This window comes from Salmo trutta, chromosome 20 (assembly GCF_901001165.1).
Source record: "Salmo trutta chromosome 20, fSalTru1.1, whole genome shotgun sequence".
Taxonomy (NCBI): domain Eukaryota; kingdom Metazoa; phylum Chordata; class Actinopteri; order Salmoniformes; family Salmonidae; genus Salmo; species Salmo trutta.
The window spans coordinates 42,205,695-42,232,994 of NC_042976.1; the positions used below are offsets into that span (position 1 = coordinate 42,205,695).

The 27,300-nt window shown below is 41.5% G+C and overlaps 1 protein-coding gene across 4 annotated transcripts in view; it reads right to left on the reverse strand.

Moving 5' to 3' along the window:
• Positions 1-14,613: 14,613 nt before the first annotated feature.
• Positions 14,614-27,300, reverse strand: part of LOC115156095 (myosin light chain kinase, smooth muscle) — a 92,130-nt gene continuing 79,443 nt past the window's right edge. For 3 of the 4 annotated variants that reach the window (XM_029703393.1, XM_029703392.1, XM_029703396.1), the window contains 11 exons: positions 26,992-27,297; positions 26,806-26,832; positions 26,536-26,620; positions 26,018-26,221; positions 25,275-25,492; positions 24,884-25,007; positions 20,334-20,486; positions 19,764-19,887; positions 18,744-18,834; positions 18,312-18,440; positions 14,614-16,317 (listed from right to left, as the gene is read on the reverse strand). In XM_029703393.1, the coding sequence (XP_029559253.1) occupies positions 16,082-16,317; positions 18,312-18,440; positions 18,744-18,834; positions 19,764-19,887; positions 20,334-20,486; positions 24,884-25,007; positions 25,275-25,492; positions 26,018-26,221; positions 26,536-26,620; positions 26,806-26,832; positions 26,992-27,297 (1,697 nt within the window). In that variant the 3' untranslated portion in view covers positions 14,614-16,081. The remainder of the gene's footprint in view (positions 16,318-18,311; positions 18,441-18,743; positions 18,835-19,763; positions 19,888-20,333; positions 20,487-24,883; positions 25,008-25,274; positions 25,493-26,017; positions 26,222-26,535; positions 26,621-26,805; positions 26,833-26,991; positions 27,298-27,300) is intronic. The other variant, XM_029703394.1, reaches the window with a different exon arrangement.

The window sequence follows — 27,300 nt, forward strand, 5'->3', positions numbered from 1 at the left end:
GCAGGATATAACCCCACCCACTATGCCAAGGCACAGCCCCCACACCACTAGAGGGATATCTACAACCACCAACTTACCGTCCGAAGACAAGGCCGAGTATAGCCCACAAAGAACTCCGCCACGGTACAACCCAAGGGGGGGCGCCAACCCAGACAGGAAGACCACGTCAGTGGCTCAACCTACTCAAGTGACGCACCCCTCCCATGGACGGCATGGAAGAACACCAGTAAGTCAGTGACTCAGCCCCTGTAAAAGGGTTAGAGGCAGAGAATCCCAGTGGGAAGAGGGGAACCGACAAGGCAGAGACAGCAAGGGTGGTTCGTTGCTCCAGCCTTTCCGTTCACCTTCACACTCCTGGGCCAGACTATACTTAATCATAGGACCTACTGAAGAGATAAGTCTTCAGTAAAGACTTAAAGGTTGAGACTGAGTCTGCGTCTCTCACATGGGTAGGCAGACCATTCCATAAAAATGGAGCTCTATAGGAGAAAGCCCTACCTCCAGCCGTTTGCTTAGAAATTCTAGGGACAATTAGGAGGCCTGCATCTTGTGACCGTAGCGTACGTGTAGGTATGTACGGCAGGACCAAATCGGAAAGATAGGTAGGAGCAAGCCCATGTAATGCTTTGTAGGTTAGCAGTAAAACCTTAAAATCAGCCCTTGCCTTAACAGGAAGCCAGTGTAGGGAGGCTAGCACTGGAGTAATATGATCAAACTTTTTGGTTCTAGTCAGGATTCTAGCAGCCGTATTTAGCACTAACTGAAGTTTGTTTAGTGCTTTATCCGGGTAGCCGGAAAGTAGAGCATTGCAGTAGTCGAGCCTAGAAGTAACAAAAGCATGGATTAATTTTTCTGCGTCATTTTTGGACAGAAAGTTTCTGATTTTTGCAATGTTACGTAGATGGAAAAAAGCTGTCCTTGAAGCAGTCTTGATATGTTCTTCAAAAGAGAGATCAGGGTCCAGAGTAACGCCGAGGTCCTTCACAGTTTTATTTGAGACGACTGTACAACCATCCAGATTAATTGTCAGATTCAACAGAAGATCTCTTTGTTTCTTGGGACCTAGGACAAGCATCTCTGTTTTGTCTGAGTTTAAAAGTAGAAAATTTGCAGCCATCCACTTCCTTATGTCTGAAAAGACCCCTTGACTTTTTCCACATTTTGTTAAGTTACAGCCTTATTCTAAAATGGATAAAATAAAAATCCTCAGCAGTCTACACACAATACCCCATAATGACAAGGCAAAAACAGGTTTTTAGACATTTTTGCAAATTTACATTAAAAACACCCAGAAATACCTTATTTACATAAATATTCAGACCCTTTGCTTTAAGACTCGAAATTGAGCTCAGGTGCATCCTGTTTCCGTTGATCATCCTTGAGATGATTCTACAACTTGATTGGAGTCCACCTGTGGTAAATTCAATTGATTGGACATGATTTAGAAAGGCACACACCTGTCTATATAAGGTCCCACAGTTGACAGTGCATGTCAGAGCAAAAACCAAGCCATGAGGTCGAAGGAATTGTCCGTAGCGCTCCGAGACAGGGTTGTGTCGAGGCACAGATCTGGGGAAGGGAACCAAAACATTTCTGCAGCATTGAAGGTCGCCAAGAACATGGTGGCCTCCATCATTCTTAAATGGAAGAAGTTTGGAACCACCACCACTCTTCTTAGAGCTGGCCGCCCGGCTAAACTGAGCAATTGGGGGCGAAGGGCCTTGGTCAGGAAGATGACCAAGAAACCGATGGTCACTCTGACAGAGCTCTAGAGTTTCTCTGTGGAGATGGGAGAACCTTCCAGAAGGACAACCATCTCTGCAGCACTCCACCAATCAAGCCTTTATGGTAGAGTGGCCAGATGGAAGCCACTCCTCAGTAAAAGGCACATGACAGCCCACTTGGAGTTTGCCAAAAGGCACCTAAAGACTCTCAGACCATGAGAAACAAGATTCTCTGGTCTGATGAAACCAAGATTTTTCAGCTGCAGGGACTGGGAGACTAGTCAGGATCGAGGCAAAGATGAACGGAGCAAAGTACAGAGAGATCCTTGATGAAAACCTGCTCCAGAGCTCTCAGGACCTCAGACTGGGGTGACAGTTCACCTTTCAACAGGACAACAACCTTAAGCACACAGCCAAGACAAGGCAGGAGTGGCTTCGGAAAAACAAGTCTCTGAATGTCCTTGAGTGGCCCAGTCAGAGCCCGGACTTAAACCTGATCGAACATCGCTGGAGAGACCTGAAAATATCTGTGCAGATCCTCATCCAACCTGACAGAACTTGAGAGGATCTGCTGAGAAGAATGGGAGAAACTCCCCAAATACAGGTGTGCCAAGCTTGTAGTGTCATACCCCAAAAGACTCGAGGCTGTAATCGCTGCCAAAGATTCTTCAACAAAGTACTGAGTAAAGTCTGAATACTTATGTGTGATATTTTCAGGGTTTTTTGCCCCCAAAAAATCTGAAAACCTGTTTTTGATTTGTCATTATGGGGTGCTGTGTGTAGACTTTTTCCAAAGGCACTGTAGATAGAATAACCCAGCTATTCACTAGGCTTGAGAGAGAAAAAAGAGCAAAGAATCTATTAAGCGTTTAGTTTGCAGAAGATATGAGATAATGTATAGCTAACAGGGTGGAGTCCCATCGCTTGTGAGAGAGGATGACATCAGTTTGGGGAGAGGTTCCATGGAAATGAGAGGTTCTCCAGATGCACAACGGTTTTATTGAACAACACAGACTGTATCAACAGGGCGTTATCACGGGGGTCAGCTGTGTTAGCTGGCTACACAAATTGCATCAGGGACATAATGAAGAGTGAGGCTGACCAAAATGCTCCAAATTGTTTTGTTGACGACGTACATGTTCTGACCTTCTCCTCCTCTGTCTCGTTTCTCATCATTCAATTATCGAGCATCGTGTTTAAGCAGGATTTTGACTGGCTTGATTGTCATCCAAATTCACAGTCACTGAGCTCAGTTGACCAAAGTGATATTTGGGGACATGGGCAAAGCATAAAAATATGCTGGATAGATCACTGTCATTCACTAATTTTAGTCAGTTGATGTGAAATGATCCATGTTTGTGAGGAAAAAAGTAGGCCTACATATATGTTTAGCATAAATAGAGTTCTATTTTAAATTCCAATATCTTTTCTAGAATTCCACGTGGAAATGTAAAATATTCAAAGTTAAGATATTATATTCTTTCCCCTTTGATATTCTTCCCCTTTGCAGACATACAACAAAACATCAAATACCGTCTAATACTGGTGGGTATATCTTCATAATATTGTAATTACAATCAAATGTCCTTGTCAGTGGAATCTCCATTGATATTTATTCAACATAATATTATAACCTGAATCACATACAGTAGCTATAATAATAATTGGCCTTTCTTTTTCCCCTCGAAGTCGTAATCCATTGGCTTAGGAGCTCAACAACTGCCCTATTATTCACCACAAAAGACACCACAAATGAAGTAATGAACATACAGAACAGTAGTGCTCAGCAGAGCTATGCCTGTAAAATACACACACAAAACAATTAACAGTCCAACAATAGTAGGGCCTCTCCCAGACGTCTGCAGTGGACAGTAGCTAAGGCTGTGGAGTGAGTGGGATAGACCTGATGCAGCTGATGAGCTAGACACAGGAGATAGTGTGTGTGTGTGTGTGTGTGTGTTTGTGTGTAGATGGAGATGGGAATGGGAGACATTGATTGCCTGGTGTAGGGTGGTGGTGGTAGTTGCAAACAGGCCAGGGCCTCAGCTGGCTGAGAAAGGCAGGGAGATAGTGTCAGTCCACTGGAACTTAAGAGAGAGGGGGGAGAGAGAGAGAGAGAGAGACAGAGAGAGGAGAGAGAGAGAGATGCCCATGTGCCCTCCACAAACAATGATGGAATGAAGGGGGCCTCTGACACCAGGTATGTGATAGAAAGACTATGAAAGAGCAAGTTACCCCGTTGATATAACCCAGTGCACGTGACTAGATACGATGCCGTCATCAGTGTCCGAGCACGAAGGTGGAATACTCTTCCGAACTTTAAAATGTAAACAACACCTTGCGTTGCGCCAGCATTATCTCGTGACAAATAGGCTAAAATGTGTTACTATGACAACTGCTAGGCCAAATACTATAGTAAATGTCTTCGTTTTTTTTATCAATGTTTTGTGTCACAACAAACAATGACATAATAGACTCCTCCAGGGCAGGCTTTTTTGGCCTACTCCACATAGAGAATGGGGGAATATGGTGGTTCAGGGGGAGACACCCCACAGCTGCACAGTGCTGAGAGGCCTACAGAAATCCCCACTAAAGGCACTCCTGAGAGCGCACCACACGGAAATGTAAAATGCCAAACAGATGCCAAAAAATAAAGAGAGCACAATCAAATCTCTGTGTTAGGAATCTCCCAGGGACACCATTTCACAGCTGTTGCTATATTTCTCTACAACGCAGCCAAAGGACGCAGTGTTCTCAAACTCGAGAGCAGGGTTTCTCAAACTCGGTCCTGGGGCCCCCCCTGGGTGCACATTTTGGTTTTTGCACTAGCACTACACAGCTGACACAAATAATCAACTCATCATCAAGCTTTGATTATTTGAATCAGCCGAGTTTGGGAAACACTGCTCTAGAGTGCACACATGAGAGGGAGAAGATGTGACACCAAGAGAACATTGTGGTGGAGCCAACAACAGAGCCAGAGTTTTACAACCCTCCTTAACCCCAACGATGTCTGTTAATCAGTGGGCAAGAGTCTACACATCACCCACACAGGGAGTTCCTTCAGGTCATTCTATAAACATGAAGAAAATGTCACGTCAAAACGTCCATTTTGGTTCAGAGTAGACAGTAGGAGACAGGAAGTTACAGTATTCAGGTCAATTAAGCATCGTGAATGTGGACAGAATATTGGGCTTGTTAAAGATTCGAGCTGCATGAAGGCTTTACCCATAGATTTTCTGAGTGAGGTCCTAAGCTGAGAAAGTAATGTCCCATAGAACGAAGAGGCCCTCTAGTGTATATTAAGTGTATTTCAAGAAGAAGAAAAATGTGATACAATTCCTTTCTTGCTATGTGAATCTAACATTAGAAATACACAAGTAGATGAAAAAAAAGAATAATGGAAACACTTGAGTAAATTAGGGTTCTGGTAAGTATTATGGTGTGGGGTGCCTTGTCCTGACATGGTTTAAGTCCATTCAACCACTTAGAGGGCAAAAACGGCAATAAATACACAGCCATTCTGAGTGATCACATTCAACCTATGGTGAATCATTTCTATCCTGACGGGAGTGGTCTCTTCTTTTTCAGGGCTGGGGCTCACTAATAGTATTTCTGCAGAGTTGTTTGCAATGTTTTAGCTTCTCTCTACTGTAGACACACTGTATCTGCAATGGTTTGTCATTTTTGGCACGCTTGATAAAGATGAGCAAAACAGACTGAATAAAATAAATAATACAAATACTGAGCTATATCGTTTGCAATTTGTTGAAATTACATTACTTAAAACTAATTCTCTGAGCAATTGTAAGAGATTTTGTTGAACAAGTAATACAAAAATGATACAAAAAAGATTGGGGTCAGAATTGGCACTACTCTTTTCAATACTCTAGCCCCCTCCCCTCCACCAAACCCACCACTGACGTGCATGGCCAAAAAGAACATCAGTGGTGGGTTTGGCATTGAAAAACAGAAGCGTATGCAGAAAAGTGCCTCATACCTACAGTAAAATATGGTGGCGGATCGTTGTTAAGGTCAGTGGCATTATGAACTTTACCAGGTACCATTTTAGACAAAAACCTGGATGCATCTGCCAGGAGGCTGACACAAGTGAATCTTCCAGCAAGACAATAACCCCTAACACTAACAAAAAATTATAATAACCTCTAACACTAGTCAAAAATGTAATATAGAAAAATGTAATTACTAACAACAAAAAAATCACGAGTCAGACGTGGGTTTCGGGAAATGTGTGAAGTTTCACATGTAAATCCATCATTTAAAAAAAAATCCCCCATGTGACTTTTTTTCACACCTTTATTTTTCACATGATTATTTTTACCACCCTCAGCGGTCTTTTACCACTTTACACGGTCTCCCATCCAGGGACTGACCGGGACCCACCCTGCTGAGCTTCAGAGGCAAACCAGCAGTGGGATGCAGGGTGCTATCTTGCTGGAATGAATGTGCCAACATTTGCAAATGGAGAAAAGGCAGTGAAGCAAAGGCCAAGGTAGCATAACCAAAGATAGCGAAAATTGCAAAGAGGGAGGCGTTTTATTTACTTGCCTTATCATAAAACATTTTTTTTTTGCGTCCATTTACAATTCATTTGCTCTCGCGTTTAACATGATATAATTTCAATATTTAGCTTTGCTATTAATATCATTATTTTTGTTTGCAATACTAGTAATTTTGTTCTCGACTTCATAAGTTTTGCTTTATATTAAATAGCATAAAAGTAACTCACTCACTATAGAATGGGGTTGCACCATATAATAACACTATTACGCAAGAAAAAAAATGTCCAATGCAGAGCAAATGCATGTAAACACATAGCGCCACAGTTTTGCTAAAAAGCTGTAGGATGGGGCTGGAGAACTAGAACCACTCACAAATCCATAGACTATGCTATGGACGCAAGCACTGACCATCCATGATATCAAAAATATAGTTTTAACCATGTCTTTAAGTTATACAGTGTTTGTTTGCATTTACTTTGTTTACAAACAAATATTGTTATGTAAATGTGGAGTTTAGGTGTGAAACTGCTAATTTGATTTTCACTTTCAGATGTGAGGCTCAAAATCTCCAGAAATAAAGACCTTTCTTCTGAAACTCGTCAGTCTACAGGCTCAAAATCTCCAGAAATAAAGACCTTTCTTCTGAAACTCGTCAGTCTACAGGCTCAAAATGTCCAAAAACAAAGAGCTTTCTTCTGAAACTCGTCAGTCTATTCTTGTTCTGAGAAATGAAGGCTATTCCATTCGAGAAATTGCCAAGAAACTGAAGATCTGGTACAACGCTGTATACTACTCCCTTCATAGAACAGCGCAAACTGTCTCTAACCAGAATAGAAAGAGGAGTGGGAGGCACAACTGAGCAAGAGGACAAGTACATTAGAGTGTCTAGTTTGAGAAACAGACTCCTCACAAGTCCTCAACTGGCAGCTTCATTAAATAGTACCCGCAAAACACCAGTCTCAACATCAACACTGAAGAGGCGACTCCGGGATGCAGGCCTTCTAGGCAGAGTTGCAAAGAAAAAGCCATATCTCAGACTAGCCAATAAAAAGAAACGATTAAGATGGGCAAAAGAACACAGACACTGGACAGAAGAACTCTGCCTAGAAGGCCAGCATCCCAGAGACACAATATTTTGCATCAAGTCCGCCAGGAGTTTGCCCAAATGTGCTGAATTGGCCAATTTATACATTTTCAAGTACATAACTGTAGAGAACATACAAAAATTCTATGGCAATAAAACATTTGAGGTTACACACTCCCAGGAACGTCGTACATGATGGATCGTTAGTTGTCCTTCTGGAAGGTTCTCCCAGGGAAGCTATCTCTGCAGCACTCCACCAATCAGTAAAAAGGCACATGACAGCCCGCTTGGAGTTTGACAAAAAGGCACCTAAAGCACTCTCAGACCATGAGAAATGAGATGCTCTGGTCTGATGAAACCAAGATTGAACTCTTTGACCTGAGGATCACGTCTGTGGAAACCTGCACCATCGCTACAATGAAGCATAATGGTGTCAAAATCATGCTGTGGGGATGTTTTTAGGTGGCAGGGACTGGGAGACTAGTCAGAGCAAAGTACAGAGATCCTTGATGAAAATCTGCTCCAGAGTGCTCAGGACCTTAGTCTGGGACGAAGGTTTACCTTCCAACAGGACAACGACCCTAAGCACACATCTCCACAGAGGAACATTTGAGCTCTGTCAGAGTGACCATCGGGTTCTTGGTCATCTCCCTGACCAAGGCCCTTCTCCGCCGATTGCTCAGTTTGGCCGGGCGGCCAGCTCTAGGAAGAGTCTTGATGGTTCCAAACTTCATTAATTTAAGAACGATGGAAGCCAGTGTTCTTGGGGACCTTCAATGCTGCAGACATTTTTTGGTACCCTTCCCCAGATCTGTGCCTCAACACAATCCTGTCTCGGAGGTCTACAGACAATTCCTTTGACCTCATGGCTTGGTTGTTGCTCTGACATGCACTGTCAACTGTAGGACCTTATATAGACAAGTGTGTGGCTTTCCAAATCATGTCCAATCAATTGAATTTACCACAGGTGGACTCCAATCAATTTATATAAACATTGCAAGGATGATCAATGGAAACAGGATGCACCTGAGCTCAATTTCGAGTCACATAGCAAAGGGTCTGAATACTTATGTAAATCTCTAAAAACCTGTTTTCACTTCGACATTATGGGGTATTGTGTGTAGATTGATGAGGAAAACATTTTATTTAATCAATTTTAGAATAAGGCTGTAACGCAACAAAATGTGGAAAAAGTCAGGGGGTCTGAATACTTTCCGAATGCACTGTATATGGTAGGAAAAACAAATAGTCACTCCAGAAATGTATGAGATTCAGTGTTTATAAACATGTGCTGTAATACTGTAGTTATAGAGCACTTACCGATAAATCCACTGACGCTTTCTCCACTGATGACCGGACATATGTACACTGAACAAAAATATAAATGGAACATGCTGCCAAGCCTTGATAAGGACACAGGTGTTGGCAATCAGGACGATTGGCATTCAGTGATGAGGTGGGCCAGGAGACTCTCGGCCTGACAGTGACCACGTTTACATACACAACACCAATATCCCATTTTCAATCGGCATACTCAAGTTACATATATTTTTGACTCAAATAAACATCCCATTTAGAATAACCTTAAAAAAGCTCCTATCCCAGTTTTGAGAAACCTAAACAAGACACCTGGGATATGCTGATCTTAGACGGGATACTGTGGCATGTAAACATCTTATCCAGCTTACGATTGTTTTTCACGGTCTGCGCAGGCTCAGTTTTGCATAGTTTTCACTTTTGAAGTTCAGATGGTAATGGTTGGAATACTAACTGAAGTCTGGACTCTGACTGTAGGCCTCACATGTAGCCTATTATAATATTAACTCCTGCATAATTAAGTGTTTATTGCAATAAAATGACCAAATGTTAATTTTGTCTCTGGAACAGGATTGGAGAAATTATTGATTTCCTTCATCTTGAGAAAATGTGGGCTTAGGGACCATGTTCTGTAGCCTTAAACGTGTAACTTTTTCAGCTACATAAAAGCCGACAATAACCAGATTTTAAAGTACATGTCGGATAAAATAAAAATGTCACGACAGGCCAGCAAAAGTCTGTAAACTTTCCAAATGTTGACAAAACAAAAGACGCCAGACAACGTGGGATTTTTTTGTGTCTGTAAAATGTATTGTGCGAGAAATTATGGTGGAAACGTCTTTATGCACAAATATTGATAACACAAATCAAATCCAAATGTATTTTTCACATGCACCGGATACAACTGGTGTAGACCTTGATGAAATGCTTACTTACAAGCCCTTAACCAACAATGCAGTTAAGAAAAATACCTAAAAATACAAATAAAATTAAATAATTAAAGAGCAGCAGTAAAATAAGAATAGCAAGGCTATATACAGGGGTACCGGTACAGAGTAAATGTGCGGGGGCTACGGTTAGTCGAGGTAATTGAGATATGTACATGTAGGTAGAGTTATTAAAGCGACTATGTATAGATAATAACAGAGTAGCAGCAGCATAAAAGAGGGGGGGCAAAGCAAATAGTCTGGGTAGCCATTTGATTAGATGCCATGAGACTCCTGAACTTGGGGGTAGAAGCTGTTTAGAAGCCTATTAGAAATAGACTTGGCCCACCGGTACTGATTGCCGTGCTGTAGCAGAGAGAAGTCTATGACTAGGGTGGCTGGAGTCTTCACAACCATCATGTCAACGTAAAATTGGAGTCATGCAATGATATGTTGTGTGGTCCTCCCACTATGTCTCAGGAAAGCATGCAGTTTATTAGGCTACAGATGAGTTGAGTCATGAACTGCCAGTGGTGTAAAGTCCTTAAGTAAAAATACTTAAGTATCTGTACTTTACCATTTATATTTTTGACAACTTTTACTCTACTACATTCCTAAAGAAAATAATGTACTTTTTACTCCTTAAATTTTGACACCTAAAAGTACTCATTACATTTAGAATGCTAAAGCAGGACAGAATTATGGCACCTGTCAATATAACACTGTCATCCCTACTGCCTCTGATCTTGCAGACTCACAAAACACAAAAACTGTGTTTGCAAATTATGTCTGAGTGTTTGAGTGTGCCCGTCTGTACGTAATAAAAAAATTATACGAAAATCGTGCCATCTGGTTTGCTTAATATAAGGAATTTGATGTATAGCATTTACTCTTTGTACTTTTACTCAAGTATGACATTTTAGTACTTTTTCTACCACTTTAAGTACATTTAAAACCAGATACTTTTAGACTTTTGCTCAAGTAGTATTTTAGTGGGTAACTTTCACTTTTACATTTTCTGTTTTACTCAAGTATGATAATTGAGTACTTTTTCCAACACATGAACTGCACAGGGTGGTGAAAGTACACAGTTATGTGGTTGATGCTGCTTTCCAATAAATATTGAGGATCTTATTCCGGTGACATGATCAATGCTCGGCTGCCATTTTACAAATAAAATAATCTCACTCTTTTATACATAATAGGAATCTCACGTAGGTAGCCGAAAATTATAAGGAGAAAAATGTATATTTTTTTTATACATGTAAAAACAATCGTTCCGCCGTCCCTTGGCAAATAAAGGATATTCTGTTTATTCATGGTTACTCGTGAGCGGGATATCAAAGATGCATGTAAACAGCTTATCCTGAACAAGACCTTAACTGAGATATGAGCTATAATCCAGAATACTGTGCGCATGTAGATGTGGTCGGTGTTATGTTAATTAACCTCTTTAGTTTGGTATTCCTTGTCAACAACTAATACTCAGCTTGGGTTGGCCGACCAATGATGGGGGTCATGACAGAGCAAGCCCTGGACCCAGATAAGGTTGCTGTCTTTTGGGGGTACATGCACACAACAGAGTCCGCATACTCCTACTTCCACGCATTAACTCAGGTTACAGAACCATTAGGCAAACCTAGGACCCCTATAGACTTAAAAACAAAACAGTGTGAACGGTAAGTTGTCTTAATCAGCTTCGTAACAAGTGGGGGTTCGTCCGGGATAAATGTAACGCGTTAGCATTTGTGGTTGTAAACCGGTACGGTTCGGTGACTTATTGTGATTGTTTTAAATGAAAATGGTCAAAAAGAAACAAAAACAGCTTCTTAGCAAAGATCAATTTCTCAAGCAAGAATTTGGTTTGGAACTCTTTCTTATGGATCTTTTAACTAATTTACTGCCTGGTCACAAGCAGGCCAAAACTCCATCCCACTAAAACAGGCTGAAATTTTATGCAGCTTTTTCAAACAGCTCTTACAGTAAAAGGGCAAAATAATTTTCAAAATGTCACAATATTATTCCAAACACATAGTATGGAAAAATATATGAAACACAGGAAAAACATGTTTGACTGCACTGGGCCTTTAATACCTTTTTGTTGTTGCCACGTAGCAGTGTAGCTAACTAATAGAACTACACATAGGTTGTGAAGTTACTCATGTTCAGAAGAGTGCTGACGGAAAACCAGATAGGGAGTAGGATGTTTTGTGTGGGGACTTGGAGGAAATGGTTCTCCCGAATGAGGAAGAGCAGAGACGACCTGGGCAGAGATATGTGATATAGTGTACCCTCTGCAGGCTGAGGTTGATTCCTGTGTCAATTTAAGGGAGACGTTCTTTGTTGGGTTGAGTGACACTGAGGAACTAGGTTCTCTTGGTGGTTTGAGAAAGTATTTGGCTCCCTCCCCCAAGAAATCAGTTGTATTCAGAAGTTGTCAGTGATTATTTTGGTCCTTTAGCTGACATGTTCTTTACCAGAGTAGGGGAGGTTGTAGTTCCTCCACGGCCTGACAATGAGGTTGTTTGGTTGTCAGGTGCTGATTTAGCTGACATTTCTCACTGAGCTGTGAGAGGGAGGAGATTCTTCCCAGTCATGTTGTGAGATTAGTGAGGATCCGCTGAAACTTTTTTTAGGTTGACGCGGCTGTATCTTGTGATGAGAATCAGGAGCTTGAAGAAGAGAGGTTGCGGGGAAAGCCAGATCCACCGGAATTGTCGCTTCCTGTTGTTGAGGAGCTGTCGACAGTTCATGCGGCACGTAGTGTTTTCTTCTGTCAAAGTGAAACTGACAGTGTTGGAACTACTTTCCCGATATGAAACAGAATCATAATAGCAGTAAAAAATATAAAATTCCTAGTATATGCTGTAAAAATTACTCCATAAGAGGTTTTAAAAATAGAACCTATTTGACTCAAAATTCCATGATGTACAGTAAGGCATTGTTGGCAGAATGGATGGATGCAGTTCAATGCATGATTAATATAATTCACCAATACATTTCTTGGTATATTACTATGAGGCTGTAAATCACAACTGGCCTTGTACATTGTTTGCTGCCTCCACCCATTTGGGATGCACTGTTCCAGTTTCAATGACTCAATATTTTGAACTAAAATGGACTACTGTAACTAAAGCTGTATCACAACCGGCAGTGATTGGGAGTCCCATAGGGAGGCGCACAACTGGCCCAGCGTCGTCCGGGTTTGGCCGGTGTAGGCCGTCATTGTAAATAAGAATTTGTTCTTAACTGACTTGCCTAGTTAAATAAAGGTTAAATAAATTAAAAAATAAAATGTCAATACAAATCAAACTAGCAAGGGCGAAGATCACAAGTCAGTCATAATGTGGATAATAGGCTAGTACAGGTATCAAACACAAGGCCCTTGAACCAAATTGGACAAACAAGCGAATATAAAATGAGTCAACAGTTGCGTTATCTACTTTATAAAATTACAGCCTGATGTTCTTGCATTGGTGAATTCAACTTAAATTGCACTGCTTTCATTTGTCCCATTTACAGCGCGCAGTGGAGGGAACGTGTATAGACACATTCCACAGTCCTAGCTAGGCTACTAAAATGTTGCAGTCTGGCTTCGATTTCTAAAGCTTGACAATGAATACCCTAAAAACTAAACCTGCAGCAAAACACCATACAAAGGCGAAACATGTAGGCCTATTACAGTAACATTTGAGCAGTAGCCTAGACTGGCTACTCAACTACAATACATTTTGAGTGCACCACATTTTCAATACGGCCTGTGTGCTGATTGAGTTTAACACCCCTGGGCTAGCGTATCTATTTCTGGAACTACCTATTTATTTAGCATGTTAAAAACACGGAGTCTAATGTTAGCTGCTGGGAGGATGTCATGTCATTGGAGGAGTGGGTGAGTGACTGACTTTTTCACCTCATATCGTTTTTCAGAGGCTACAGCTAGAGATGCAAGTGTCATTTTGTTGACTAGCAAGAAATGTGAATCGCTTTGCTAGCTAGCTATGCTGAACTTGAATGACTTATCCACAGTTAGCATCTCTTAATATCTCAATTTTGACGGCCAACTAGCTGAAAAAGTTGAGGGTTTATCTATTATTCCTTCGTTAGATTTTAGCGCATCTCGCTCTGGCTAGCATTAGTTGTTGATGTGTATAGGCAACTGAGGTAGCGATAGACTGCCTTTTCATGGTTGTTCGATCAATTGAACTGTGACGATCCCAAATGTAAGAGGACTCACGTGGCATTTGCAGAAATCCATTCAGGGGTATTTTTGTGGCTTTTGGGGAATGTGTTCTAATGATCTAAAGTTGCGTTGTTGCATTCTATTAATTTATGAAATCGTGAAAATGACCATACGGAGGTGAGGAGAATACAGTTAGTGTTTCCCCATTGATAATACTCAAGGAACACTAATGCTCTGGAGAAGGTAGAGATTGTTCTCAAAGTCAGAGTGAGGCGGCAATGGCTAACAGTTCCCCTCCAGTGAGTGCTCAGGGCTGGAGGAAGAGGCGTTAGGGAACGTGGACGGTGTTCCTGGTGAGTTTTTTGAAGTTGCTGTTGATGTTCACTTGTCCCTGGTGGTGGTTGCTCCAAGTCTCATTGCCTACATAATGGAGCTTGTTCCTTGTGACCCTGGGCCTAGTGAAGGACGTTGGTCTCAGTCTAGAACCAGAGGGGTCAGAGGTTATCCAGGGGTTTGAGCTCCTCAAAGACTTTTGGCAGGAGCACCTGAGTGTAGAGCCGTCAATTATGGTTTTAGATGACTGGCTTATTGTTTTGAGAATAGCTTTATCCCAGAGGTGAGAGTATCAGGAGCCAAGTTTCATAGTTGTGCAGTTCTAGTATTTATAGTGCACATATTAGTCTCTTCAGTTAAGGAAGTTATAGAAATAAGTCAATTTATTGAGCAATCCCGGTCATGGTAAAAACATGTTTTACTGTTTGTATTTCTTTTTTAACTGACAAATAAACAATCTAGACATTATTTCCCCATGCTTCTAACACTATAGGAAACTCAACCCAATCACAAAATACAACCAGCATGATTTTGTGATAATTTATTTTGTAACCGTGAGCAACTACACGTGTAGTGTTCTCATTACATGTAATCTCTCATACTGATACATTTATAAAAATTGAAGAAATATAATCTACACACATCAAATACAAAATAAAAATCTGTGTGTGATAATTCACTGGTCTGTTTAGTATTGCAAATGTGTAATATGGTGGGGACACGTGCTTGCAAGGAAGATCACAAAACTGATGCTCAAATATGATAAGACTGTGCTTAAATAATTTTAAAAAAACATTCTAAAAGCCCAGGTAATTGCAAATACCATAATGCTGATAAAACACAAGGGTCATTCCACAAAATTAGTGCCTTTTTATATAAGTAGAAATTGGTCACCAATATTGAATTGACCCTTGTGTTATATTAAATGAAGTGCCCTTTAACAGACCACATGGACAATTCAATCACGGATTTTTTATATAAATAATGACTTGCTAAAGTGGCTAAATTCTGCATTTTGACATGTAGCATGATGTGCACCCTCTGACTTCTAGGAACATTTGAACACCACTTAACCCCAACATTTCACCATCATTGTAAAGCCCTAGTTATTTTGTTGCTTTTTGTGAAGATCATCATTTATTTAATGTGATTAGTGATTCATTTACGTCTGTCCCTCATTTTAAGGTCAACCTTGTTACGTGAACTGAACTCGTTTAAATAATGGTGAAACTATAAATGTTTAAATATTCTTTTCAAAAGAAACATCTAACAATCGAATCATAGTGTAAAAAAGGAGGGGAGCTGGTTTCTAATCTCGTGGTGGAAAACTGAGCGGGTCAGCCATAACACGTCAACTCTGTCATGCATAGATAGACAGGCTAGAGATGTTTTAACAATTAAACATGTTTTTGTGAAGCTTGCATTCAATTGCCACACCCTGTTGCACACAATCTTCCATTCCCCCGTCACTAGGGGATTCATGGCCGATATAAGAGGAAATTGTCAACCGTGTTACATTATTTGGCACTTACACACTTAAACAAATGTGTTTGTTATTAAGTTGAACATGTGCACTCTATGACAAAGTTAAAAGTTGGTGAAAAAAAATAAAAATGTTGACCAAGTTATACTTCTCAAAAGGCACCGAATTGGTGGAACAACCCACAAACACACCACTGACTTCGGGTTTGTTTGGTTGATGGGAGAAAACCGTAGATACTGTAAATTGAGCAAATCAAATAAATGGATCACACACAAACAGCTGGAATGCGGTTAATGTCAAGGTAATGTTATAAATATCAACATCTGATATCTACTATAACTGATAAGTAGGAAAGTGCATAATCATAGCAAAAAGGTAATGAAGCCCATTTCCCCTCCCCCCCATTTCGGAGTGTGTCATAGAAGGGGAGAGTATTACCAACACAGCTGTTAAAAAGATAGCAAAAGCTAAAAACAGGGGATATCGGTTCGTTTTGTACTGGTTGTACCACTCATTCCTCTTCTTCCTCCTCCTCCCCCGCCATCACCTCCACCAGGAGTTCGGCTGTGCACGTGGCCTCGCCCAGACTGTTGACAGCCTTGACGGTGTATTTGGCATCGTCGTCGCCATTCACTTCAGAGATCACCAGGCTGCAGTTGCCCTCCTCGTCGTAATCAATCTGGTAGTGGCGCGTCTCTTTGATGGGCTGTTCGTCTTTGTACCACACCACCTCTGGATCAGGGTAGCCTGGGAACCACAAAATACAGACCAACTTTATTATTTTGGTTGTGCCTCAAAATGACACCTCATTGGTCGTGTACACCGTTTAGCAGATGGTAGCCGGCTAGTGACAGTGTCTAAGGTTCAGGACAGGGTACTGGGTGGAAGCCGGCTAGTGGTTACTGTTTAACTGTCTGATGGCCCGGAGATTGATGAACAGCTTCAATGCACTTGTATGGTTTCCACCTTCTAGATGGTAGCAGGGTGAACAGGCAATGGCTCGGGTGGCTAAGGTCCTTGATGATCTTCTTGGCCTACCCTTGACGGGTGCTGTAGATGTCCTGTAGGGCAGGTTGTGTGCCGCCGATGATGCGTTTGGCTGACTGCACTACTCTCTGCAAAGCCCTGCGGTTGCGGGCGGTGCAATTGCCATTTCAGAATTATTGTTAAGTTCATTGATCTGATATTATGCATTTTACCACAATTTCCACAACTACCAACGCAAAAAAGTCCAAAAAGGTATATATATATTTTTTTACATTGATCACCTAATGAAAAGGCCTGAGCTAAACATAACATTGAATTTAAAAAAAAGTAAATACATTGTAATTTCTCATTACCTTAACACGTAACCTTCTGAATCTTGTTTGTCATAATTACTTGTGTATACATGTTATTTTCATGTACACATTTGGATAAAGGCACACTATTAGATTTATACTTTAGTAATTTTGTCTTAGTTATTTTTCCTACCATTTACTAAATATTGGTGCATTACGGTAATGATAAGCAGGTTTCTGAGATGAGAATGTATGTTTTGGTAATGAGTGTGCACAGTTTGCCATAAAAAAAAAAAAAAAAAAACTGTCCTGAGCTCCATTAGAGATTCAGTAACTAATTTGTTGATCCCAAATAACTTGAATACTAAAATCAAAACGCACAAACACGTCAAAATGGTGGAAATTCTCCTTTAAGTGGTGGGGTTGCTTTTTGCTGAAACACAAACTCCAGATTGTGGCTGTAAGTAAAACAAAATGGGATTTATGCAACCATATCTCTTGACAACCCCTACTTAATCAAATAATTGATGTTTGACCCCCAAAAAATCTATACTAATGTGTAAGCATTGGTCCTAGTAAATTAAAGTTACCAGCCTAGCACACCCCATTGACTACACATTAGAATTAGCTTATCATTACAGAAATATGCCTTCAGAATAAGATCCTCATAAGTGAAGATATTAACTTGTGCTCCTCTAAGGACTACTTCACTAGATGATGCATCATACGTGAATAAAACTATTAAAACTATTTTTAAAAAAGTACAGGAACTTGAAAGTGTTACGGTAATGAGAAACATGTCCACAGACACTGTTTTATGTAAGAAATATTATAGTTTAACTTCAACTACTATACAATTATGATTTATGGACATACTACAGTAACATAATGTGTTTTATTCAAATAAGTTAGAAAAAAAAAAAAAAAAAAAAAACTCCAACAACAAACCCGATAATTTAATCCTGACACTTTTCAGTAATAAGAATTTGGGATGAAATTTTAAATTCCAGCAAAATTTTTAAATGTATTTAAAATAAGATACTGTGCCATAAACTAGGCATCTTCATCTTCAACATGATAGTTGATTGTTGCAGATTTATCATGGTTTTCTAACTATGGTGTTGAAGGCTGAGATGTAGTCAATGAGCAGCATTCTTATAGGATGAACAGCATATTGGGAATCATGTGCCACGTCGGGATGCAGGCTGTGTCTCAATGGGTATTCATAGGATGTAGGTAGTATTAGAAATATGAATGGGATCGAACAGATGACATCTATGGATAACCATCGAGAGCAAAGTTTACACTGTGTGCTGCCTCATAAAACCATATTTGCCTTCCTTCTGTTTGGTTTATGTACTTCATGGCAGATGAATGGATACAGCACTTGTGATGCATGTAGATGTAAATTATGAGGCCATATTGCATGCATATGTAAATGAGGAGTTTGTGAGACATTACCCTCAATCTTGCAGTCAAATCTGGCTGCACTCCCCTCCACCACCTCAACATCCTTTATCATGGAGCTGAAAGTGGGCTTGACCTGGGTTTTCTCCTCAGACTCCAGGAACTCAAGGAACTGGTTGTCCTCTGCAAAATATGGGACAAAAAAAAAAATCATTTAAAAAAAATGACATTGTTTTAGCCTCAAGTTGAACTTAACCAAAAACTGGTGCAGTGCGCTGCTTTGACTTCGAATAGGAGCAGAAGCTCCCTTGGTAGCACCAGCTACTGTACCAACCAAAGTGCTCCAAAAAAATGAGGGCAAATATTTTCAGTGGCATTAATAAAACAAACACCCCTAGCTGAGTGCCATCCCTTTCTCAGGGGTACAACAGAAAGGTTTAGAACATTCATGAGTAAAAAAAAAAAAAAGTTTTGTTGCCATGCCACCTTCGGTAGGGGAGCCCTTCTTGGCACTGACGCCCGCCAACATCGCCATGGACGACAGTCTTCCTATGGCCCGCACCGCATGTCCCGTTTTCTGCCATGAAATCAATGATGCAATCGTTACATGTCTGAGAGGTACAAACAGTCCTTGGGCTAGAAGACAATTACATTCTCCAGAAATGTTAGAACTGCAATCTTATAAGTAAATGGTCTCGTTTGTATCAATTTGAAATGTCCTGTTAGTTGGCCATGAAGTACAGACTAGCGGTGCATCCCAAATGGCGCCCTATTCCCTTTATAGTGCACTGAGCTGGTCTATAGTAGTGCCCTATATATGGCGTAGGGTGCCATTTGAGACACACCTAGCCTATGATCCTAAAAGTATGCTTGCTACTACAACCAAAGCTGGATAACTTGATCCCTGAGATTGTTGCCTTCAGGATTTCTAAATTCAGTTCAAAATACAGGTCAAAGGACAAAATAAGGACATCGCTCCACTTTCACCGTCTCTACTGTTTTGTGCTCTAGTTTTCCAACATGATGCTTGCAGTTTGTACTTTTCAACCTCATGAAATACTAATGGACCTCCATGTTGACTTTGTTGTAAAATGAGCGGTCTACTCATGTGTGAGCACTCAGAGAATGAGTTAAACTGCAGGGACTTAGTGAGATTCACTTGTCTTAACCAACTTGGAAGCTCATCGAGTTGGCCTGATGAGGCAAGTCAACAATTTCTGTAGCCTCTCCTCTAGTAGAATTCTATATAACATTCTCAAACGCACATGTTTTGGATGATTCATATACTGTGCCATACTACAGTGTTGTCTTGTTGTTTCTCATTTAAACTATTTTATGCTGCTGAGCAAAGCCCTACTGTTAAAGATGGATGGCCGTTATGTTGCACTGTAACATGAGAAATGAACTGCATCCCAAATAACACCCTATTCCCTATATACTGTAGTCGACTACTTTTGACCAGAGCCCTATGGGACACAGCCCACGATCTGTTCTGCTTGCACCTACCTGCCATTTCCTTCTCAGGATGTATTTCTTCATCCTTTCCTTGGACAGCTTCTTGGCCTCCATTTTGCCAGTGTCTTGTTTTAGCCATGGGTGTTCATAGCAGCGATCACATGTTAGTCTGGCCCTACGATCAGAGAACCACATGAGCACTGAGCGAGAGGCGTAAAGACTTCCTTCTCACTGTATTCCAACACATCAGAAAGTGATTTGGGCCGAGTCCCAAATGGCACCCTATATAGTGCACTACTTTTGACCAGAGCCCTGGTCAAAAGTAGTCTACTACCCAGGGAATAGGATGCCATTTGGGAAGGAACCATTGAATCAAAGGCTACCGTTTGATTTGTAAATAACGTATATCTTACACCTCAACAATCAAAACAGACATCTGGCAGGCTGATCAAAGCCATTCTACAACATTTACACTCAAATCATGTCAGGACTGGGGCTTCATCCCAAATGGCACCCTAAAATATGGTAAAGTAGTGCACTATGTAGGGAATAGGGTGCCATTTGGGATGCAACCGGTCTTTAATCATGTTGCGTTTCAGAGAGCAGCACCATCGTGCTTACTTCATATCTTTCTTCAGCAGCATGGTGATGAAGTCTTTGGCGTGGTCTGAGATCTCATCGAAGGCGTCGTCTTCAAAGTCCCAGGTGGCCGAGGTCACGTTGGACAGGGTCTCGTTGTCGTTGTCCCCCATGAACGGGGACAGGCCACTCACGCTGGGGAGAGAGAGAGGGAAAGCGATAGAGGATAGTGATGGTTGACCTACAAAAAGTGCACAACAATGTCTACCAATAAACACTTCTGCTTTGCATGGAAAGTACACCACACCCTGGCGGCACCCTAAACCCTGCTTATTTTGAAATGATGAAAGGCCAAATTGTAGTATAAATTATTACTATTGGTGGTCTTGGTAAATTTCAACAAAGCTGCCTGTCTCATTGGGCACACCCAGTTGTTTTCCCATACTGTATGTGTATAACGGTACATCAGTAAAGCTTTTTATTCTCCAAATGGCACCCTATTCCCGTAGGGCCTTGGCCAAAAGCAGTGCACTACATAGGGCACCATTTGGGACGCAGCCTGGAATCTGTGAAGCAACAGAGGAGATATGGGGAGAGCCTCATTTGTAACACTTATGTAAGCAGTGTGTAATAAATCTTTGTGGACCAAGGAGACCTCAGAGGTTTGGGGGCACTGGAGAGTATCGCTGTGCTCTTCCTCTATATCCATTTACAGGCATAGAGGACGGAAAGGCCCATACACTGCCTGCTGGTGGAAAGTATCTGTTGCAGAGTGCATGAAAGCCCAGAAAAACCTGATAAGGCTGGTTTGAGATTAGGGACACATTGTAGAAAATAGACAGCCATACTTCATTTGCATAGTCCCCTATAGATGATACACAGATGCTCAAACTATCAACTATTACTGCAACAGCTTGCTGGTTAGGGTTAGAATAAGGTTTAAAGGACAATTCAGCCACTTTATAACCAGGTATGCTGTTCGTATACACCCACAGGCCATTTTATTAAGTACACCAGCCCGTTCACGAAAATGGATCGCTCCTACAGACAATGAGTCGCGTGCCCGTGGCTTGCTACATAAAGCAGGCAAACAGGCATCCAGTTACTGTTTGACTGAACGTTAAAACGGGCAAAACTATGTTGGTACCGGGCACGCCGGATCCAATATATCAGAAACAGCCGCCCTCTTGGGCTTTTCATGCACACGTGTCCAGGGCTTACCGAGAATGACTAAACTAAATGACTATCGCCCCATAGCACTCACTTCTGTCATCATGAAGTGCTTTGAGAGACTAGTCAAGGATCATATCACCTCCACCTTACCTGCCACCCTAGACCCACATCAATTTGCATACCACCCCAATAGGTCCACAGACGATGCAAAATCGCCACCACACTGCCCTACCCCATCTGGACAAGAGGAATACCTACGTCAGAATGCTGTTCATTGACTTATAGCTCAGCCTTCAACACCATAGTACCCTCCAAGCTCTTCATTAAGCTGGAGGCCCTGGGTCTCAACCCTGCGCAATTGGGTCCTGGACTTTGACGGGCTGCGCCCAGGTGGTAAAGGAAGGAAACAACATCTCCACTTCGCTGATCCTCAATACTGGGGCCCCACAAGGGTGTGTGCTCAGCCCCCTCCTGTACTCCCTTGTTCACCCATGACTGCGTGGCCATGCATGTCTCCAACTCAATCATCAAATTTGAAGGCGACACAACAGTAGTAGGCTTGATTACCAACAATGACAGGACCGCCTACAGGGAGGAGGTGGGGCACTTGGAGTGTAGTGTTTGGAAAACAACTTCTCACTCAACATCAACAAAAGGAGATGATCGTGGACTTCAGGAAACAGCAGAGGGAGCACCCCCTTATCCACATCGAAGGGACAGCAGTGGAGAAGGTGGAAAGTTAAGTTCCTCGGTGTACACATCACGGACAAACTGAAATGGTCAACCGACACAGACAGTGTGGTGAAGGCGGCGCTGTCAACCTCAGGAGGCTGAAGAAATGTCTTGCACCTAAAACCCTCAAACTTCTACAGATGCACAATTGAGAGCATCCTGTCGGGCTGTATCACCGCCTGGTACGGCAACTGCACCGCCCACAACCTCAAGGCTCTCCAGAGGGTGGTGCGGTCACCGGGGGCAAACTACCTGCCCTCCAGGACACCTACAGCACCCGATATCACAGGAAGGCCAAAAAGATCAAGGACAACAACCACCCGAGCCACGGCCTGTTCACCCCGCTACCATCCAGAAGGCGAGGTCAGTACAGGTGTATCAAAGCTGGGACCGAGACTGAAAAACAGCTTCTATCTCAAGGCCAACAGACTGTTACATAGCCATCACTAACACAGAGGCTGCTGCCTACATACAGGCTCGAAATCATTGGCAACTTTAATAAATGGATCACTAGTCACTTTAATAATGTTTACATATCTTGCATTACTCATCTCATATGTATATACTGTATTCTATACCATCCATTGCATCTAGCCTATTTATGTTTCATATTCCATTCCTTAGATTTGTGTGTATTAGGTAGTTGTTGTGGAATTGTTAGATTACTTGTTAGATATTGCTGCACTGTCAGAACTAGAAGCACAAGCATTTCGCTACACTTGCATTAACATCTGCTAACCATGTGTATGTGACCAATACAATTTGATTTGAATGGTGCAACAAACAAAAAACACAGTCAACGGCAGTCCTGTGGGCGAAAACAGCTTGTTGATGAGAGATGTCAAAGGAGAATGGCAAGAATTGTGTAAGCTAACAGGCAGGCCACAAACAAACAAATAATGTATAACAGCGGTGTGCAGAACGGCATCTCGGAATGCACAACTCGCCGATCCTTGTCACGGATGGGCTATTGCATCAGACGACCACACCGGGTTCCACTCCTATCAACTAAAAACGAAGTGGTTCCAGTGGGCACACAATCACCAACACTGGACAATTGAGGAGTGAAAAAAACATCACCTGGAACATCACGAGTTCAGTTTACTTGTGTGGCCTGCGCAGTCCCCAGACCTCAACCGAATAGAGCATCTTTGGGATGAGATGGAACAGGCTGTTCGCGTCACGAATGAACCACCGTCCAATCTGCAGAAACTGCGTGATGCCATCGTGTCAGCATGGACCAACATCACTGTGGAATATTACCGACACCTTGTAGAATACCCCAAATAATTCAGGCTGTTCTGGAGGCAAAGGTGGTTCCGACCCGGTACTAGACGGGTGTACCTAATAAACTGGCCCAGTAAGTGTATACACCAATGTGTATCAAATCTAACAGTAATGTTTTATAATTTTTGTTAGTCATACTGCACAATTCCTCGTTTTCGTCATTTTGAAGCTTTTGTATTGCACTCCCCTACAGCATACTATGATTCCCAGAGTACATATCGCCTCCCATGATGCAATGCTCCGCCTGCTGTTAGCTCAGCTGGCTGGCCATCAAGCCCAGACAGGGCTTAGTCTAAATATATTGCTTATGCCATAAGTTCTGAGTGTATTTCACATTACTTTTGGGTTGTAAATTATAATGCTTGGATGAACATCATGCTGAATATATGTTCATGTTATTGTTACCAATCAACAAAAAATTAATAATTAGATGTTAACTAGCTACGCTAACCATAAGAGTTACTGCATCTAGATGGCATGCTAGCTAGCCCGACTGCTACATCCAAAATAATAGTGTTTGCAACAATAACAGCAGAGTTTCATCTTAGCAACTGTCTTAAACAGTCCTAACATGTAGGCCTGTTAGAAGAACACAATATTTACTCTGAATTATATAGGCAAATTATTAAGGAATCCTTGTCTCGGCCTGTGTCTTTGGTGCCAACATTACCAATGCTAGCTAGCTAGCTAACTAAACCTGCAGCATCTGAAATAGTGTTTTCAACAACAAGACAAATACAGCCTCAGCGACTGTCCAAGCAACCTTCCAACAACACTGGAGGCCTATTGGAATGAATAAAAAGTTTACAAGTAATTCAATACGAAAGTATATAGGCTATTTGGAAAGGGCACAATGGCGGCAGGAGCAGCAACTTCGGTTGGTGATGGTGGTAGTGGTTTTGCCAAATGGAATCATTAAAGTTGAACAGAACAGAAAAATATTGGAGTAAGCCAACTATAAATCTATTTCTATGGGTTTCTGAGCCTCTTTTTAAAATATTTACAAATGTTAGACAACCAGAGCAACATATCGATCAGTAATAATTGACTGTCCAAAATGTATCGTCTTAGTCATCTCAGGGATCCTACTGGAAAATGTCAGAGAAGCAATTTCTGGTTTTGCTCATCACTAAACAGTCAGACATAAAATTACACAAACTGTGTAGGACATCAGTAAATACTTCATAATAACAACCTAAATGTTGTCTTTTAAGGCTGAGACAAGTAGATATTTAGTTGAAATGTTGCTGACAATTAGTTGAACAATCTACAAACCATCCATTTGGGACTATCCAAATAAAGTGTTACCATAGAAGCTTACCACAAACATTACAAATAAGAATAGTTATAAGGGTACTTATAGTGGTTATAAGGGTCATTATAACTTGCTTGACACTCACAGGATGTAGCAGATGACTCCTATACTCCACATGTCTGTTGGGTAACTGATTGCTTCATAGTTGATCACTTCTGGGGCCACAAACTCAGGGGTTCCAAAAAGAACTTTCAATGTTCCAGAGTTTTCTAAAGGCACACAAGGGAAGAAGGTTTCAAGAATGAAATGTTGAAGTTTAGCATAGGAAGTTATTGAAAAGAAACGTCATGATTCTGAATTCCTGTAACTTGACCAAAATTCCCAAGTTTTCCCAGAAATCACAGTTGGAATATTTCTGGAATCAGGAGGGAATGAGCAGGATATCTGGGAATCATCTAACCAGGATAGCTGGGAGAATTACCAGAATTTTGCAACTCTAATCCTGAAAATGTCTTCTGCACATGAGGCCTGGTTACCTAGTCTGCGTGCGAGGCCAAAGTCGATGAGTTTGATGGTGCTCCCAGTTTTGTTGACACACATGATATTCTCAGGCTTCAGGTCCAGATGGACTATGCCCTGCTTGTGGATGTAATGGACCCCGTCCACGATTTGCAGCATGTACTTGATGACCTCTCTCTCTGTCAGCTCAAAGTCTTCATCGATGATACGCTCAAACAGTTCCCCACCAGAGATCCTGCAGGGGGAGAGAGAAAGATGGTTGAGATCCTGCAATATAGATAATCACAGCCAAATATGAAAATCATTCACTGGATACCACAATGTGAGTCGTGTTCTTGTGTCAGTCAACTGTTTGACAATGCTATAAAAAGAAAAGGGGAAATGGTTCAGTCTAATGTGTTTACATGTCTAAAATATTTGGCAAGTGAACTTTTTCAAAGCATCACCATATAAAAAAAAGCCAATGGTTCTGTCTGGTAAAAATAAATCAGACGGAAATGGAAAACAAATTCCTTTGAAATTCCCCAAAATAAAGATTATATCACTTTCAAATTCAGATAAAAAAAAAAATGTACACACACGAGTGTCATTAGTTTGTTGTCTACTAAATAAAATAACATTTCTAGCCAAACTACTGTAAATAGGCCAATGCCTCCCCAAAGGGCACCTATTCTTTATATAGTGCACTAATTTTGACCAGGGCCCATAGGGTAACTGAAATTAATATTATTTGTAAGTTATAAAAGTGAAATATACTCACATTTCCAAAACCATGACGATGTCCGACTTGCCTTCGAAGGCATCAATGCACTGGACAAGTTTGGGGTGATGGAGGGAGTTCATTATAGCAATCTCTTGTCTCACATTATCTTTCTCTTTCGCAGAGTAGGCCTTGATGAACTTTCCAGCCCAATGCTTTTTCGTTGCCTTCTCCAAAAGTTTAAATACTTGTCCGAATTTCCCCCTACAACATAAAGGACAAAAATGTTTTTGAGGAACCTGATAGAGAACATCATGGATGAGAGGCATGTACAATAGGGCTATTGTGGACAAGTGTCAATGTAGATAAATGCTTTGCTTGAAATATATGCCATTTAGCAGAAGCTTTTATCCAAGGTGACGTACAGTAGTAGGGCATACTTTGTTCATATGGGGACCCGGAGTGGAAATCGAACCCACGACTCAAGTGTTACAAGTGCAACACTTTACTGACTGAGCCTGAGGAGCACAATTAAATCAATGCTTTGCTGACCAACATGTTTATAGGTGGGTACTCACGTTCCGAGGCGCTCTTCCACATCATACAGATCCTTGACTTTAACATCTGTCCTAACGGTCACATCTCTGTAGTCTGGCTCTTTGTCTGAAAATAGGAACATGACACTTTTGAGTTATGACAGTATATATGCTTAGTCAGTCATAACACATAAGCACATTGTAAGACATTCTAAAGGACGTAATAAAGCATTTTACATAGGTGTTAGCCATTTTAATTTTTTTAAGGAAACAATTGTCGAAACATGGATTATTGGATTGGATTAGACATACCTTCATCGTCCTCAACCTCCTCCTTTTCTGTTCGATAAAATTATAAAAAACGTGTTGTTAGTCATTGGTATGAATTAATAATCATTAGTATGAATCAATGTCTGACAATGTCAAAGAAAACAGCTTGTTAACAATGAGTGATAAGTGTAACCAATGAGTGGCGGTACACCGAAGACCCCCACTTACCCTCTACATCCTCCTCTAGCATTGTGACAGGCTCAGACTCTGCACTGGGCTCGCCGATACCGTAGATATTGACAGCCCGCACCCTGAACTTGTACTGGCGTTGACCCAGCAGATTGTTAACATTATAGAAGGTGCTGTTGCAGGAGACCAGATCCTTCCACTCGTTGTCCACAGAATTCCATATCTCTAGGTTGTAAGACTGGACCGCGCTGCCCCCGTCGTAGGTGGGGCCGTACCATGACAGCGTGAGGGTGGAGCGGCGGATGTCCGAGGCGGCTGGAACACGGGCAGGAGGATCAGGTTTGTCTG